General features: G+C 46.8%; 2 protein-coding genes across 2 annotated transcripts; one reads left to right on the plus strand and one right to left on the minus strand.

The window, feature by feature from the left end:
- Positions 1 to 5,103: 5,103 nt before the first annotated feature.
- Positions 5,104 to 6,593, minus strand: LOC123079474 (uncharacterized). The gene is made up of 5 exons (XM_044502250.1): positions 6,284 to 6,593; positions 6,074 to 6,177; positions 5,868 to 5,954; positions 5,585 to 5,743; positions 5,104 to 5,487 (listed from the first exon to the last, which is right to left on the minus strand). Exons 1-5 carry the CDS (start codon positions 6,414 to 6,416, stop codon positions 5,344 to 5,346), a joined length of 627 nt encoding a protein of 208 aa, XP_044358185.1. The 5' UTR covers positions 6,417 to 6,593; the 3' UTR covers positions 5,104 to 5,343.
- Positions 6,594 to 6,704: 111 nt separating this feature from the next.
- Positions 6,705 to 7,951, plus strand: LOC123079473 (psbP domain-containing protein 6, chloroplastic; the record flags this gene model as incomplete). Its single annotated transcript, XM_044502249.1, is given in 3 exon segments — positions 6,705 to 7,025; positions 7,158 to 7,474; positions 7,565 to 7,951. Coding segments are annotated over 3 exon segments (809 nt in total), but the record flags the coding sequence as incomplete, so codon positions are not given.
- Positions 7,952 to 18,761: the final 10,810 nt, after the last annotated feature.

An 18,761-nucleotide genomic window follows, 5' to 3' on the forward strand; every position in this document is an offset into this window, starting at 1 on the left:
GTGGGGCCGGCGGCCGCGGCTGGATCTGGGCGCGACGGCCACGATTGGAGCTGGGGCGGCGACCGCGGCGGGAGGTGGCGGGGGCGGCCGCGACGGGCGGTGGCGCACCGCGAGACGGGTTAGCGTTTGAGGGAGGAAGATGGGGGAGGGGATCGGCGGCGGCTGCGAGGGCGAGGGCAACGGCGAGGGGATCTGCTGTGGCATCGCTCGAGGGCACCTGGAGGCTTTGCTCGCTCGCTCGCTCGTTCGCACGTTGCCAGTCCAAGACGGGTTTTTTTCGCTGGTTTTCTTTCGTCCTTTTTTTTGGCGTGGAGGGGAGTACTACCTGGAGGCATCGCTCCCTAGTAACATTGGTTGGTTCGATTTTTTTGACGTGGAGGCAACTACTTGGGAGGTGGGAGGGAGGACGAAAATAAACCGTGGTAGGTGGGACCAAAATAAACCCGGAACGGAGACTACTAAATGAGACATTAGAAGTAGAGATAGTACCATAACTGGTTTGTGCATTCCTAATCTGCCTACCATTGATTCGAAGGACACTTCTTATTTTAATACTTCCTCAGCGACATTTATTTTGGGGCGGAGGGAGTAGATCATTTTTTAGGCGAAACCATGAAACAATTGCTCTATGGTATATTTTTTTCATTAATTAATATGTACAATTAAAAAAGAAAATAAAAATAAAAAGGCCATTCAACCAATGCCCGTCTTATGAAACACCAAAGGAATTAAAGATTATTCTCTATCCAACTGTTGATTTTGTCTGCCTTATTTGTCTTTGCTCTTAATTCTACTGGTCTCATTCCTTCTTTTAAATAAAATGTCCAACTATTCACTGATGGTGTGGCTCTTTTGAAGATCTTGTCATTTCTTATCATCCAAATACTCCGCATCCCATGACAATGGTATCCATAGCAAATTCCGAGGGGAGTGATTCCAATGTGAGGTAGATTTCATCATAGGTCGGCATGCCCTGATTCTTATTGGGTGTAATAGAATGCCAGCACATCAGTGCAAAGAGGCAGTCCCAGAATAGATGAGTCACAGTTTCTTCATTGATTTCAGCACAGAGGGCACAATTATAGTCTTCGTGATACATGCTTCTTCTGTGTAGCATATTTCGGGTGCTGATTCCGTCATGTAATAATAACCAGAAGAAGATCTTATGTCTCAGACAGCATGCTGTTTTCCAAAGAAGTCTGAATGTGCTGTGTGCTGGACTATATCCCTGAATAGCTTTGTACATCTTCATAGATTAGTACTTAGGAGCCTTCCATGCGTAAGACCAATTGTCTTGTCCATTTACTAACGGTCTCTTATTGATTAAAGTCTGCAATGCATTGTATTGAGCAAAAGCTTCCTGTGACATGGGTCTGTGAAATAGTAGGTTGATATCATTGTGTTCCAGTGCTCTCTGAAGAGTTATATTCTGCTGTATAGCAAATGAGAATAGTTCTGGGTAGTTGATAGAAAGTGGTGAGTCTTGCCATCTATCAGACCAGAAGAGAATTGTGTTCCCTTGACCTGCCTTACACACTGCATGCTGCTTGAAGGTAGGAAGAAGTTTCAGAACTGTTCTCCACCAGAATGATCCAACCTTGGTGTCATTTGGTAATTTGTCTTGGTAGTAAGCTTCCTAGATAATGTGTACCCATGGAGTATCAATCTTGTTGAAGAACTTATGAAGGTATTTGATGAGCAGAGCTTGGTTGTGAATCTCCAAGTCAAGGACTCCCAGTCCTCCCTGATCTTTGGATTTGCATACCGTGTCCCATGAAATGTGGATTGTCCCTCTTTCTTGTGTACCATATTTCCTCCAAAAGCAGTTCATTAGATATGTGTTGATTTGTTTGATCACAATCTTTCGAATTTCCAAGGTGCACATGGAAAATGTGGGTAGACTAGTGAAAACTGATTTCAACATGGTTAACTTGTCACCAGTGGAAAGCATAGTGGAACAACTCAGCAACCTACTCTCAATACGTTTAAGCATGGGAACAAAGTCCTCTACCCTTGGCTTGGATAAACAGAGTGGTAGCCCCAGATAAGTATGGGGGAGAGATCCAATCTTGCATCCCAGGAGGTTGGATAATTCACTCATCTTCTGTGCAGGAGTGTTGATAGAAATCATAATGGACTTGGAGCAATTAACTTTTAGCCCTGTGTACTCAGCAGAATGCAGCAGGAGATTCTTAATGTGCATCAGTTGTCTATCATCAGCCTTGGCCACCAAAATGGTATCATCAACATATTAGATAATTGGATAGTCTAGGCAAGAGGTATGAATAGTAATTGATACATCTCTTGTGGCCATTCCTTCTATGTAACATAATTCTATTATTTGAACCATAGTCAATAGATCTTCATCACCAGCTATAAAACCTTTTGGCCAATGCTTTGGTGGACCTTAATTATTGGTTCAAGCGTAAAGTATAGAGTTCTACAATCGTATAAAAAATAAATATGACCAATAATCCGAATTTTAACCTCACATGGTGACCTAACATCACACAAAAACTAATAAGAAGCTCTTTTTTTAGGGTACTAACAAGAAGCTCTTGATGTATGACATTTTTGGAAATGTCAAAATAACCATTTGCCCCCATATCAATACGATTAAAGATACACACCACAAAAGTGATATGTTATTTGGCAAAATATCTGTGGTGGTTTTAGAATATCATTACTTGCCATATCTTCTAATATATTTTTATGCGAAACGTAAAATAATATTCCTCTAACACATCCAACGCACACAAGATTGCGAGGGCCACTATGCTAGTTCTACTAACATCAAAACCTAGTCCAACGAAGACCAAAGCACTCAATTAACAAGGTGCAATGCCTAGCGGTGCCTGAAAATTAAATAACAAAAATCCTACCAAAAAGATCTTACAAAAACTCTACGGATTAAATAAAGCGGTACAAATGGTTTCTGTCAGCAACTAATCAGCAAGACTTTGAAGCAATGTCATACGCTCTCGCGTACGCCTCCTCCCCCAACTAGGTTTCTTCTGTCTCCCGCAGGCTCCGCCGCCGGTCCACCTCGTCTTCGGTGGCCTTAGGGCCATGGCAGTGCGGTGAATCCCGGCCCTTGCCGGCGGGAGGGCTCCGTTCTTCGATTTTTGTTAGGGTTTGTGTTTTTCTTAGAAAGACGAGACGACGACGGCTCCCTGAAAATGGAATAAGGTTCTCCCCGTCTAGTTCCCGTCCCGGTGGTGCATCTAGCATCATCGGTGAGCGTGTGGAGGTGTGTCTCCGGGATCTGTCCTTGGTGAATTTGCTCAGATCTTGTCGTAGTTCATCTACGTTCCTGTGTCTTCAGGTTAGATCATTCCGATCTATACTACTCTTCAACGGCAGCGGTTGCTGTTTTGGTGCGCTGGTCCTATGGGGTCTTAGCACGACGACTTCCCGACTGTCTACTAGAACAAGTTTTGTCTGGCTCCAGTGAAAGAGAGATGTTGACGGTGGCGTGCCTTCGACTCGCTTCAGTGTTTGTAATCGTCGTTAGGTGGTCTACATATTGAGATGTAATATTTACTATTTTTAGTGTTCATTGTAGTATCGTAATTGAAGATGAATAGATTGAAAGTTTTTTTTGCAAATAAAATAAAACCGTATGCAATGAGGGTGGGGGAGTATAGAGTGATCTCTCGGTGCCAGTTTTAGCTCTACAACAATTTTCTACATAGTGGTACTGGTTCATTATTTTTCAAGCGATTCTTATGTAGACAATGTCTGAGTTTTGTTATGAAAGTATATACGCGCATATACTCATCCCTATGAACGCACACCTTGCCTGTATAGAGTAAATTGCAAGAAACCACCAGTTTGAAGGCTAGGGTTTCAAAAAACACTACGTTACAGTTATTCGACACAAAGCACCATGTCTTGTGTAATCTTGTTGCAAATAACACTGATCGGCGGAGCAGAGCGCTTTAAGCATGTTTATGACAGGTGGGTCCAGATTTTGCCGACGTGGCGTAACGACTGGGCGGAGACGGCGTTAGATGGTGAATTTGTCAATTTACAAAAAAGTCCCTGTAATTTTAAAGGAACGCCCTTTGATGAAAACAAGAAAAGCAATCAGCTCCCTGGAGCCTACGCAAGCATGCGAGTAGAACATGAATACGACGATGGATCTCGTCACTGGCGACGGGCGCGCCATCATGGTCTAGGAGGCAGCAGCGGAAGTCGTCGGGGTCTGGGAGGCGGCGGCGGCGGTCTTTGGGGTCTGGGAGGCGGCGGCGGCGGTCTTCGGGGTCTAAAAGGCGACGACGAGTGAGTGGCGCGATGACAGAGCATAGGTGGCCGCGCCATCGGGAACTGGGAGGCGGCGGCGAGCGATTGGCGCGACGCCGGTCCATCGGTGGCCGCAAGAATTGTCGTTGCGGGCAGCGTAGCCGCGACGGCGAGGCGGCGGCATCCTTGGCGCTCGTCCATGGCGGCGGCGTCCTTGGCGCTCGTCCATGGCGCGGCATAGTCGATCCAGGCGGCTGGGAGGAGTAGAGGGAGGGTTGGGCTCCTCGCCGACGCCGGCGGTCACGGCGCAGTCCGGCCATGTGGTGGCAGTTGGGATCGGGCGTGGGCTGCGTCGGGGATCAGGGAGGAATTTCCGGTGAGAAAAAGGATGAATTGAAGATTCCAGCTGACAGGTCGGTCCCATGTAGACTCTGACGCCATCGACGCCGATTCGTTACGCCACGTCGGCAAAATCTAGACCCACTTGTCATAAACATACTTAAAGTGCTCTGATCCGCCCATCAGTGTTATTTGCAACAAGATTACACAAGATGTGGTGCTTTCTGTCGAAAAACTGTAACGTAGTGTTTTCTGAAACCCTAGCCTTCAAACTGGTGGTTTCTTGCAATTTACTCTGCCTGTATAAGTACCTTCGAGACACTGAGGCGGCATATCATCTTGAGATTTTACGAAGTCAGCATAGACGCGTCGTAGTCGACCAAAACGTCTCCTCCCATTGAACGCGTATCGCCAGAAATTTTAAAATAAATCCAGGATAAATGCGAGCACAAGGATTTGAACCCTGATGGACCGGAGATATCATTGTCGTCCTAAATATCCAAGTATCCAAACCATAGGTTGGTTCACACAATATCTCAGTTTTGCTGTCACGTTGATTTATGTATCGCGTTCATCCATGTGAATCTCGGTACTATTCTTCGGAGATCGGAGTATAACTCAGTGCTGCTGCTACGAGCACTACTACTAGTATTGTGCTACAGAGTTCTTATAACAAAGGAAAGGCCATAATCAATCGATGCAAGCTATCCTAACAGTGTGTACTGGGCTAATATCATGATCGAGGTGTTCTAGGAGCTATTAGTTGGCAGTGGTCTGATCCTCCGTCTTCCTGTTGATGGTGATCCCCTGATCCCTCCTCGTCGGCGGCAGGCGTTCCTTCTCCTCCTCCACCTGCTCCAGCAGCACCTGCAGCTCCGCCTCCGACAGGCTCTCCAGCCGTTTCTGCAACGAAAACAGTTAATGGTGGCACCCAGTCACGACTCACACTTGAACGTCGTGTGCCTCAGGCAGAGAGTGGCAAAAAGGGTCACTAGCTCACCTCCATGACTTGCTTCTCGTAGTTCCTGAGCTGCGTGGCGTAGGTCATGTCCTTGTTGGCCACCCGGATCATGTAGGAGGAGATCCACCCCACCGTCATCCCGAGCACGATGAACAGCTGGACCACGTTGCCGGCTTGCAGGGGGTCGACGCCGACGAACTGCGCACGGTCAGGGAACGGTTTCGTGATCAGGATTAGGTTCACGTAAAAACAGACAGCTTCTTCATCGATGGCAAACCGAGCCGCTGCTGGTTTTTGCTAGGGAAATCAAGAAGAGGGTCACCTCGAGGCCGGACTTGAGGCCGTAGCCGAGGAGGGTGACGCCGACGCCGATCAGCAGCACGTCTTTCCTCGAGTACCCGAACTCTACCTGCGGAAACGCAAGCGGGCGGGCGGGCGAATTGCCTGGTTAGCTCCCGACGCGGCGTGGAAGACTGAACGAGTCGCTGACGATTTCAGCTTTCAGGACGCAACGCATGCTGTGCTGACCTTGTCATCCGTGGCTTTGGAGTCATCCACGCTGCTTCTCAGCGCTAAGCGCCTCCTCTGTCCCACGGGCCTCAGCAGCACCTTCGATCGCAGCACAGCTTGGCCTTTTGGAGAACATAACAAGATCAATTTGTTAACAAATCGATCTGCTCGGTGGATCTGTGCAGCTCATTATCACAAGAAAATAGCATGGGGCAGAAGCAAACATACCAGAGTGGCCGGAGTGCTGGCAAGCCGTCTTGCCAAAGCGGAGTCCGCCGGCGGGCGCGGGCGCGGCGGCCCTAGTCCCCGTCGAGCGGGCAGAGACGCGAAGGACGGGGGCGGACAGGGCTGCTGGCGCCATGGTTGCCGAGTAGTCAGTCCACCGTTGCTGCTCGGCCGCACACCCGCGCCTCTGGCTCCCTTTATCCCACCTTATCCTCGACGTGCTGACTGACTGAGGGGGCGCTGCTCAGCCGCGTCCCCGGCACCCCTCCCGTACACGTACACGTACACAAGCTGGCCACATCGAGGCCAAAAAATGCCTCGAGCGCGTCGACAAGGCCAAATATCACACTCGTCTGGATAAGAGTGGCCGTTCTTCCGACCCTCCCGCGGGCGCGAACCCGTGGCCCTCGCGCGCTCATGGCTTCTTCCTCCTCCTCCGTCTTCTCCCCGCTCCTGCGGCCGTCCCTCCGGCTGCCCGTCGCCTCGGTCACCACGCGCTCCTCTGTTCCCCACGCTGTGTCGGTGGACAGCGCGGCCGCTGCCACGCAGCCGGCGCCTCTAGCGGTTGTCAGTCACAGGAGGGAGCTGGTGGTGGGGACGGCGCTCGGCGCGCTGTTGTCGGCGACGCCGCTGCCCGTTGGTGCGCGGGAGGTCGAGGCCGGCAAGTACCTGCCGCCGGCGCCGTCCAGCCCGGGCTTCGTGTTCTTCAAGGCCAGCACCAAGGACACCCCTGCCCTCCGGGCTGGTGATCACTCGATTCTTGCTGTACTTTCTAGCCATCTCCATGCATTGTTCCTCGTTGGTGCTAGTACCTATCTTGCAACCCGATGCACGCTGTCGATTAGTCAGCTGAGTTGAGTTTTGTCATGAAATTCAGGCAATGTGGAACCATACGAGTTCATCCTGCCGCCCACCTGGAAGCAGCTGCGAGTGGCCAACATACTTTCCGGCAACTACTGCCAGCCCAAGTGCGCGGAGCCATGGGTGGAGGTGAAATTCGAGGATGAGAGGCAGGGCAAAGTGCAGGTAGTCGCCTCGCCGCTCATCCGCCTGACCAACAGGCCGAACGCCACCATCGAGGACATCGGCAGCCCCGAGAAGCTGATCGCCTCCCTGGGGCCTTTCGTCACCGGCAACACCTTGGAGCCCGAAGAGATCATCGAGACCTCTGTCGAGAAGATCGGCGACCTAACTGTAAGTTTATCAGTCAGGTTCCGTTTTTACATGATGGTGTTGCTGAAACCTGAATTCCTGATGCATGGGCGTAAATTATTTGTGATGCAGTACTACAGCTATGTGTTGGAGACTCCACTGGCACTGACGGGCTCTCACAATCTGGCCAAGGCCACGGCCAAGGGGAGCACTGTGGTGCTCTTCGTCGCGAGCGCCAGCGACAAGCAGTGGCAGTCGTCGGAAAAGATTCTGAAGGCTATGGTAGATTCGTTCCAAATATGATTGCAGCAAGTGCAGGCGGCCTCCAGACCTGGACGCGCGGGTTTGCTTGCTTACTACTTCCACAAGAGAAACTGGTACCTGTTTTTGAGGCTTGGAACACTTGTAATGAGCTACTTGATCGACTAAGGTGTGACTATAAGCTTGTACACTAGCTTATTATAGAGGTAATTCCATGTACACACACACTGATCAGAATCAATTGGTCTCTTCTTCCAAACAGCAAAAAACTCTTGAGTCTGGATTTTCTACCATGCAGCGCTTGGAGCATCTCTAGCTGATCTCTTAAAAAACTTTAAAGAAGTAAAAATATATTTTAAAGGCCTAAACCGAATCTAGCCGATCCTTATCAGCATTGGAGGAGTAAAAAATTTTACACCGCACGGCGGTTGCCCCTTAATTTACTTGACCGGCGCTGCTTTTCAGGAAAATTTCCCCCTCCCCAACGGCCGCCTCTCTCCCCCGCTCAACCGCATCCACTCCGGTGCGGCCGTCCTTGCCTCCCCCAGCCACCATGCACCACCGCAGTCGCCTCGTACCACCTGCCGCTCCTCCACTCACTTTGATTCGGTCACCGCTCGTCCCCGCACTGCCGGATTCGACGCATCCCGTCATCGGATTCGACACACCCAGGCCCGGCGCCGTCATATTTTGTCGGGGTTTGTCAGGCGCAGCCACCCGGAGCTCGCCGCGCCGCCTCGTGGTATGTAGTCCTCCTCATACCGCTCGCATCGTCGCTCAATGATAACCCACACGTATAGGGGATCAATTGTAGCCTCTTTCGATAAGTAAGAGTGTTGAACCCAACGATGAGCTAAAGGTAGAACAAATATTCCCTCAAGTTCTATCGACCACCGATACAACTCTACACACGCTTAACGTTTGCTTTACCTAGAACAAGTATGAAACTAGAAGTACTTTGTAGGTGTAACGGGATAGGTTTGCAAGAATATAAAGAGCACACAAATATAAACTAGGGGCTATTTAGGTAAAGAAGCAATAAAGTTAGTATAGCGAGTGTGGAAAAGTGGTGGTAGGAGTTGCGAAATTGTCCCTAAGCAATTGACTACTTTACTAGACCGATAGCAAGTTTTATGTGGGAGAGGCCACTGCTAGCATGTCATCCCTGACTTGGAATTCTATGCACTTATGATTGGAACTATTAGCAAGCATCCGCAACTACTAACGTTCATTAAGGTAAAACTCAACCATAGCATTAAGATATATTGGTCCCCCTTCAATCCCGTATGCATCAATTTCTATGCTAGGTTGAAGCTTATGTCACTCTTGCCCTCCAATACATAGTCCTATCAACATACAACTAACCCTATGGTGTGATCCACGCGCGCGCTCATATGATGGGCACCAAAGGATAGCAACATAACCACAAACAAATTAAACCAATCATAGCAATTCATCAATTACCGACAGGACAATGAAAATCTACTCGGACATCATAGGATGGCAACACACCATTGGATAATAATATGAAGCATAAAACACCATGTTCAACTAGAGGGTACAGCAGGTTGCGGGAGAGTGGACCGCTGTAGATAGATGGGGGAAGGTGATGAAGATGTTAGTGAAGATGATGGAGGTGTTGGTGTAGATTGCGGTGATGATGATGACCCCGGCGGCGTTCCAGCGCCACCGGGAGAGAGGGGGAGAGGGCCCCCTCCTTCTTCTTCTTCCTTGACCTTCCCCCTAGATGGGAGAAGGGTTTCCCCTCTGGTCCTTGGCTTCCATGGCATGGGATGGGCGAGAGCCCCTCCGAGATTGGATCTGTCTCTCTCTGTTTCTGCGCTCCTGATTCTGGCCTTTCACCGTTTCTTATATTTCCGGAAATCCGTAACTCCGATCGGGCTGAAATTGGGACACGATTTTTATCCGGATATTGGCTTTCTTGCGACGAAAGAAGAGCACCAACCGCCTTACGGGGTGGCCATGAGGGTCAGGGGCGCGCCCCCTGCCTCGTGGCCCCCTCGGGCATCGTCTCGCGTTGATTCTTCTTCCCAAAAATCACATATATTCCAAAAAAAATCTCCGTTAGTTTTTATGCCGTTTGGACTCCGTTTGATATGGATTTTCTGCAAAACAAAAAACATGCAACAAACAGGAACAGGCACTGGGCACTGGATCAATATGTTAGTCCCAAAAATAGTATAAAAAGTTACCAAAAGTATATGAAAGTTGTATAATATTGGCATGGAACAATAAAAAATTATAGATACGACGGAGACGTATCAGCATCCCCAAGCTTAGTTCCTGCTCGTCCTCGAGTAGGTAAATGATAAAGATTATTTTTGATGTGGAATGCTACTAGCATAATCTTGATCATGTAATCTAATCCTGGCATGAATATTAAGACACGAGTGATTCAAAGCAATAGTCTATCATTTGACATCAAGACAATAATACTTCAAGCATACTAATAAAGCAATCATGTATTTTCAAAATAACATGGCCAAAGAAAGTTATCCCTACAAAATCATATGGTCTGGCTATGCTCCATCTTCACCACACAAAGTATTCAAATCATGCACAACCCCGATGACAAGCCAAGTAATTGTTTCATACTTTTGACGTTCTCAAACCTTTTCAACTTTCACGCAATACATGAGCGTGAGCCATGGACATAGCACTATAGGTGGAATAGAATATGATGATGGAGGTTGTGTGGAGAAGACAAAAAGGGAGAAAGTCTCACATCGACGCAGCTAATCAATGGGCTATGGAGATGCCCATCAATTGATGTCAATGCGAGGAGTAGGGATACGGATGCACTAGAGTTATAAGTGTATGAAAGCTCAAACTGAAACTAAGTGGGTGTGCATCCAACTTGCTTGCTCGTGAAGACCTAGGGCATTTGAGGAAGCCCGTCGTTGGAATATACAAGCCAAGTTCTATAATGAAAATTCCCACTAGTATATGAAAGTGATAACTCAAGAGACTCTCTATATGAAGAACATGGTGCTACTTTATAGCACAAGTGTGGTAAAAGGATAGTAACATTGTCCCTTCTCTCTTTTCTCTCATTTTTTAGGCTTCTTTGGCCTCTCTCTCCCTTTTTTTGGGGGGCTTCTTTGGCCACTTTTATTTTGATAACCTCACATGGGACAATGTTCTAATAATGATGATCATCACACTTTTATTTACTTACAACTCAATATTACAACTCGATACTAGAACAAAGATATGACTCTATATGAATGTCTCCGGCGGTGTACCGGGATGTGCAATGATCTAGCGTAGCAAAGATATCAAAAAACGGACAAGCCATGAAAATATCATGCTAGCTACGATCATGCAAAGCAATATGACAATAAATGCTCAAGTCATGTATATGATGATGATGGAAGTTGCATGGCAATATATCTCGGAATCGCTATGAAAATGCCATGATAGGTAGGTATGGTGGCTGTTTTGAGGAAGATATAAGGAGGCTTATGTGTGACAGAGCATATCATATCACGGGGTTTGGATGCACCGGCAAAGTTTGCACCGACTCTCGAGGTGAGAAAGGGCAATGCACGGTACCGAAGAGGCTAGCAATGATGGAAGGATGAGAGTGCGTATAATCCATGGACTCAACATTAGTCATAAAGAACTCACATACTTATTGCAAAAATTTACAAGTCATCAAAACCAAGCACTACGCGCATGCTCCTAGGGGGATAGATTGGTAGGAAAAGACCATCGCTCGTCCCCGACCGCCACTCATAAGGAAGACAATCAAAGAAACACCTCATGCTTCAAATTTGTTACACAACGGTTACCATACGTGCATGCTATGGGACTTGCAAACCTCAACACAAGTATTTCTCAAATTCATAATTACCCACTAGCATGACTCTAATATCACCATCTTTATATCGCAAAACTATTGCAAGGAATCAAACATATCATATTCAGTGATCTACAAGTTTTATGTAGGATTTTATGACTAACCATGTGAATGACCAATTCCTGTCAACTCTCTAAATAGATATAAGTGAAGCACGAGAGTTTAATTCTTTCTACAAAAGATATGCCCACGCTCTAACAAATATAAGTGAAGCAAAAGAGTATTCTACAAATGGCGGTTTTTTATGTGTAGGGAAATAGGCAATCCATACTTCAAATGATATAAGTGAAGCACATGAAGTATTCTATAAAGCCATACTCAAAAACTATAAGTGAAGTGCAATGAGCATTCTATAAATCAACCAAGGACTATCTCATACCAGCATGGTGCATAAAATAAAAGTGAAAACTAAATGCAAAAAACACTTCAAGATTTGCACATATCACATGAACGAAACGAATCCGAGAACATACCGATACTTGTTGAAGAAAGATGGGATGCCTTCCGGGGAATCCCCAAGCTTAGACGCTTGAGTCTCCTTGAATATTTACTTGGGGTGCCTTGGGCATCCCCAAGCTTGAGCTCTTGCCTCTCCTCCTTCTCCTCACATCGAGACCTCCTCGATCTTCGAACACTTCATCCACACAAAACTCAACAGAAAGCTCGGTAAGATCCGTTAGTATAATAAAGCAAATAACTACTCTAAGTACTGTTGCAAACCAATTCATATTTTGTTTTTGCATTGTAGCTACTGTAATATAAATTTTCCATGGCTTAATCCACTGATAGGAATCGACAGTTTCATCAAAACAAGCAAACTATGCATCAAAAACAGAATCTGTCTTAAACAGGATAGTCTGTAGTAATCTGAATATTCACCATACTTATGGTACTCCAAAAATTCTGAAAATATTAGGAAAAATAAACAATTTGTATAGCAAGACAGTGCAAAAAGTTTCAGAACCGTTTGGCGTTCCAGTAAAAAACGTAAAATCGCGCGCTACAGCCAAAGTTTCTGTCTTGCACCGCACAAACCAACAAGCAATGTAAACATCCTAAAGGCAAATCTTGGCACATTATTTTTATTTTTAAACTTTATAAAAAGCACACAACGGAAATAAATGACTCTAAAACTTCCGGGTTGTCTCCCTGGCAGCGCTTTCTTTAAAGCCATTAAGCTAGGCATACAGTGCTCAAGTAATGGATCCACCCAGATCCCAAGGTATATCAAAGCCAATTTTAATTAACAATGATTTGTGATTTAGTAGTGAGCACAAAGTAACATATATCATGCAACAACGAAGTATAACTCTCTTCCTATACATCGGCATGTCATAAAAGAACAATTCATGCACACATAGTAAAGGCCAATGCATAGTATAAACAGTTTCTTGCAATTTTATCATATTGGAAACATGGAGAGGCGGAGATGTAGTTCCTCTCTCATAAAAATTGCAAGTAGGAGCAGCAAGCATATGCATATTATATCTATCAAAATCATCATGTGTAGTAGTAAAACGCAACCCATCAATATAATCCTTAATAAGGGCGAACTTCTCCGATATAGTGTAGTCGGGAGAATTCAAAAAGATAATAGGACTATCATGCGTGGGTGCAATAGCAATAATTTCATGTTTAACATAAGGAACTATAGCAAGTTCATCTCCATAAGCATAATTCATATTGGCATCTTGGCCACAAGCATAGCAAGCATCATCAAAAAGGGATATTTCAAATGAATCAACGGGATCATAACAATCATCATAGCAATCATCCTTCGGTAAGCACGAAGGGAAATTAAACAATGTATGAGTTGAAGAGTTACTCTCATTAGAAGGTGGGTACGGGTAGCTAATCCGCTCTTCCTCCTTTTGTTCTTCGCTCTCATCATCATCTTTTTCATCCAATGAGCCCACAGTTTCATCAATTCCTTCATCCATAGACTCCTGCAAAATATTAGTCTCTTCTTGGACAGCGGAGGAGTCCTCAATATATGGTTTAACATAGGCATTAGAAGCATAATTATCATAACAATATTTAAGTATGGAAAAAATTTCAGATTTGTAAAGAGTAGCATCATACGTTTCAATCAAAGAAGCAATTTCATAAGCACCCTTAAAAGTAACAAATTCTTCAATTTGTTGAACACCATAGTAATTATAAACACCCTTAGCATACAAAGATACGATTCCATTATCACTAAACTCACATTGGTAGGGAAGGTGTTTCTTAGGGTTTTCAGAACAACAAGTAACATCATATATTTCACATAAATTCCAAGCATATCATTGCAAACGATGAATTTGATCTAGTAAAAGTTTCCCTTTTTGAGATAAGCGGTGTCGCACATAACAAGCATGCTCATCTAAAGATTTGCCCTCAACTAAGCTAGTTGGGGTTTCAGCACGAGCACATAGGGATCGAAGATGATCCAAGTAAAAAGCTTCAGGAGTCTGATAGATTTTGAGTGGTTCTTCAACCATTGGTGTAGTAGGTACAACTAATTTTTTTGGTATTTTGCGTTTCCTACCCATAACTAAAGATAGAAAACAAGAGCACAAAATAAAATCTACTTAGTGATAAAGCAAACAAGCACACACGAGAATATTCACCCCACGCTATAACTCCCCGGCAACAGCGCTAGAAAAAGGTCTTGATAACCCACAAGTATAGGGGATCAATTGTAGCCTCTTTCGATAAGTAAGAGTGTCAAACCCAACGAGGAGCTAAAGGTAGAACAAATATTCCCTCAAGTCTATCGACCACCGATACAACTCTACGCACGCTTAACATTCGCTTTACCTAGAACAAGTATGAAACTAGAAGTACTTTGTAGGTGTAACGGGGTAGGTTTGCAAGAATATAAAGAGCACGTAAATATAAACTAGGGGCTGTTTAGGTAAAGAAGCAATAAAGTTAGTATAGCGAGTGTGGAAAAGTGGTGGTAGGAGTTGCGAAATTGTCCCTAAACAATTGACTACTTTACTAGACCGATAGCAAGTTTTATGTGGGAGAGGCCACTGCTAGCATGTCATCCCTGACTTGGAATTCTATGCACTTATGATTGGAACTATTAGCAAGCATCCACAACTACTAACGTTCATTAAGGTAAAACCCAACCATAGCATTAAGATATATTGGTCCCCCTTCAATCCCGTATGCATCAATTTCTATGCTAGGTTGAAGCTTCTGTCACTCTTGCCTTCCAATACATAGTCCTATCAACATACAACTAACCCTAAAGTGTGATCCATGTGCACGCTCATATGATGGGCACCAAAGGACAACAACATAACCACAAGAAAATTAAACCAATCATAGCAATTCACCAATTACCGATAGGACAACGAAAATCTATTCAGACATCATAGGATGGCAACACATCATTGGATAATAATATGAAGCATAAAGCACCATGTTCAAGTAGAGGGTACAACGGGTTGCGGGAGAGTGGACCGTTGTAGATAGATGGGGGAAGGTGATGAAGATGTTGGTGAAGATGATGGAGGTGTTGGTGTAGATTGCGGTGATGATGATGACCCCGGCGGCGTTCCGGCGCCACCGGGCGAGAGGGGGAGAGGGCCCCCTCCTTCTTCTTCTTCCTTGACCTCCCCCTAGATGGGAGAAGGTTTTCCCCTCTAGTCCTTGGCTTCCATGGCATGGGAGGGGCGAGAGCCCCTCCGAGATTGGATTTGTCTCTCTGTCTCTCTCTGTTTCTGCGCTCCGGATTCTGGCCTTTCACCGTTTCTTATATTCCCGGAAATTCGTAACTCCGATTGGGCTGAAATTTGGACACGATTTTTATCCGGATATTGGCTTTCTTATGGCGAAATAAGCGCACCAACCGCCTTACGGGGTGGCCACGGGGGTCAGGGGCGCCCCCCTAAGGGAGTCCTGGACTAAGGGGTCCTCGGTCGTCCGGCTAGTTATTCATTGGGCCGACTGATGGGCTGTGAAGATATGAAGGCCGAAGACTATACCCGTGTGCGGATTGGACTTTCCTTGGCGTGGAAGGCAAGCTAGGCGACCAACTATGAAGATTCCTTCTTATGTAACCGACCCCATGTAACCTTAGATCTCTCCGGTGTCTATATAAACCGGAGAGCGTAGTCCGGATAGGCGAGTACTCATTACCATATTCACATAGGCTAGACTTCTAGGGTTTAGCCATTATGATCTCGTGGTAGATCAACTCTTGTAACACTCATATTCATCAAGATCAATCAAGCAGGAAGTAGGGTATTACCTCCATAGAGAGGGCCCGAACCTGGGTAAACATCGTGATGCAGAGCATCCCTCGACTACCCGCACCGACACTCCATCACCACCGCAAGCACCAAGAGGGCCAATGACAAGAGCACGCGCACGCAACATCGAGAACAAGGTGAACTCTTTCCTACTCAAGTCTCATTTGGATTCATGTGAGAATTGGATTCTACCTCGAACGGAAACATTGTTCATTCTTAGGCACGAGGAAGATGACCGTGAGAAGGAGAGGAAGGAGACTCGAGCGACCACGGAGCAAGGGAAAGAAGAGAAGAAGGAGAAGAGTGAAGAGAGAGCAAGGAGGCGAAACCCCCTAGACACCCCGGGTGCCCGGCCCCCCAACACCGGGTGCCCGGTCCCTCCTCCCTTGGGCGCTGCCACGCCCGCCCCGGGTGCCCGGCCACTTGGGCTCCAGGTGCCCGGGCCCCTCGCCAGCCGCCTGCCACCCCCCCGGGTGCCCGGGACTTGGGCCCCCAGGTGCCCGGCCGTCGCCCCGCCAGCCGCTGGGTGCCACCCCGGGTGCCCGGGCTTGAGGCCCCGGGTGCCCAGCCCACGCCCTAGCCGACCTCCTGCTGCACCCCCGGGTGCCCGGGCCTTGGGCCCCCGGGTGCTCGGCCTCTCCCAGCCACGCCTCTGTGTAGGCCGGGTGCCCGGCCCCAAGTGCCCCGGGTGCCCGGACTCCTCCGGGACAGCTCGTTTTTTTAAGTTTTACCCATGTAACCCCTCTCCCCCTCCTAGTCCATCCCTAGACTATAAGTATCTATCTCCTAGGTCATTTGTGGGTTAGCAAAGTATTTTAGAACACCAAAGAGAGCTTTAATTTGCTCCTTGTATCCTCCTCCTCTTGGAGATCAAGACCTCTCTTTGGGAAGAATCCTTGTGGATTGCAAGACCTCCCAAGGGAGTAGATCATCATCAAGACCTCACCTCCTCTAGGAGTGGAAAGAACTTTACCTTTGTGCTTATTTCCTTGGATTGATCTTGTAATCTTGTGGATATCATGTATGCTACTCTAGTGGATGTGATATTTGGGTTTGTTTGAGTGATTTGTGCCTTGTGTTCTTGAGTGTTCTTCCTCCTTTTCCCCCTCCAAGTGTGAAAAGATCCCATCTAGGGTTTAACCCTACAACATCTTGGTATCATGAGCAAGGTTGATTCACATCTTGGAGTCCCATCCCCCCATTTGCTAGCTTGATTTTGTTGTTTTTCGTCCAAATCCGAAAATTCCCCACAAAAATAGCCCCAAAAAATTTTCTTGCAATTTGTTGGATCTTGTGAGATTTGGTTGTTTTGGTCCATGGATTTGATGTTTGGCAAGTGGATCTAGCTCCTCCCCAACAATCCCCACCCTTCCCACCACGAAATCCCCCGAATTTTGCATTTCCCCCAAATTTTCTGCCCAAATCGGAGACCACCGGGTGCCCGCACCCCGGGCTGTTTGCCTCGGACCATCCCGGGCACCCGCACCTCCCACCCCCGGGCACACGCACCCCCCCGAATCAGCCCAACTACAACACCAAATTGACCATAACTTTCACCTCCCAAGTCCGTTTTTTGTGTTCTTTAGCTTGTTTGGAAGCTCTTGACACCCCCATCCACATATATCATTACCACCACCATTAGCCTCCATCCAAAAAATCATCAAAAAATTCCCACCTTCCGCATTTGACCGATTTTGAGTTGCGATTTGCGTTTCCTAAGGTGTCTCGGCTACTTAGGAGCGTGTGACATCGACATCATCGCCTCGGAGTCATCTTCACCGCTAACCATAAGAAAGGACGGTAACCTCGACGACACTTACTCCTTACCTTGCTTTTGCATTGATAGCCCGAGCCTTTTTGCGTTGCTTACCCATTGAGACTAGCGAGTTGAGAATTGCCGGGCCACGCTATTGTGCATCGTAGTGATCTTGTTATCATCTTAGTGCCATAAGTCTCTCCCGTGCATATCTTACATACTTGTCTCATATCATACTTGGCTCGAGCATCAAGCATAGTGAAAAAAAGCTTTTAAGCAAAAAGAGGAGACACAAAGAGCTTATAAGCAATAGCATTGAGCCATTTTGCATATCATCTTGGTCACCGCATACATAGCATAGTCGGGGTTGAAGACGGCACGTTTCTCTTATAGGTTGGTGCACATGCGTATCTCGCCCATTTGAGCAATCGAGCTAGCGTCTCTCTAGCATTCGCACAACAAGAGCATTTTCCGTGGTCACACATTTTGAGCTCACCCCTTGGTTGTGCGGATCCCATCTATCTTCCGTGTGTGTGTTCCTAGTGATATCCTTGGTTTTGATCTATTTGCTTTACTTGCATTTTTGTGAACCTTCTCAACCTTATCGATATCTTGACTAACATTTGCTTGAAATTTTTGCCACCATCCTAACCGAGCTACTCCATCACTACAAAAAAAAAGACACATCCGTGACATTTTGGGCTGAACGAAATTTTTTCCTGTCATACATATGACACTTCTATGACGATAATTGTGACAAAACCCGGTATCATCATAGATGTGGTGGTCTCCTACTTCTATGACAAAAAATCATGACATAAAATGGGCTTTTCGTCCTGGGCGGGCCGGAGACGCAGCTGCATGACATTCTTTGGGCCGTCCATGACGGACAAAACCATGGTAGAAGCGAGGGCGAGGAAAATTTCGGGGAGTTCCCGGTTACGATGGGAGGTCGGGGGCCGAGCGATGCGCGTTTCTCTTGTACACGTATGCGCGTGTGTGCGAGGCATTGGCTCTAACTGAACCCGAGCGAGGCGTTGGGCTCTAATTAAACCTGAGCGATTGCACTACAGGCTACACGTTACTGAACCCGAGTGATCGATCGATGGCTATTAACTGAACCCGATCGAGCGATTCCTTCGCTGCTGCTAACTGAAGCCGATCGATTGGATGAACAGTGAG

Source organism: Triticum aestivum, chromosome 3D (genome assembly GCF_018294505.1).
Source record: "Triticum aestivum cultivar Chinese Spring chromosome 3D, IWGSC CS RefSeq v2.1, whole genome shotgun sequence".
In the NCBI taxonomy this organism is placed as follows: domain Eukaryota; kingdom Viridiplantae; phylum Streptophyta; class Magnoliopsida; order Poales; family Poaceae; genus Triticum; species Triticum aestivum.

Bases quoted from the DNA above. Each gene is read 5' to 3' on its own strand.
- LOC123079474 (XM_044502250.1), bottom strand. From the start codon at position 6,416: ATGGCGCCAGCAGCCCTGTCCGCCCCCGTCCTTCGCGTCTCTGCCCGC. The intron at 5,955-6,073 runs GTCAGCACAGCA...GCGTTTCCGCAG, and splicing joins CCAAAGCCACGGATGACAAG to GTAGAGTTCGGGTACTCGAG. The intron at 5,744-5,867 runs GTGACCCTCTTC...GACCGTGCGCAG, and splicing joins GCCTCAAGTCCGGCCTCGAG to TTCGTCGGCGTCGACCCCCT.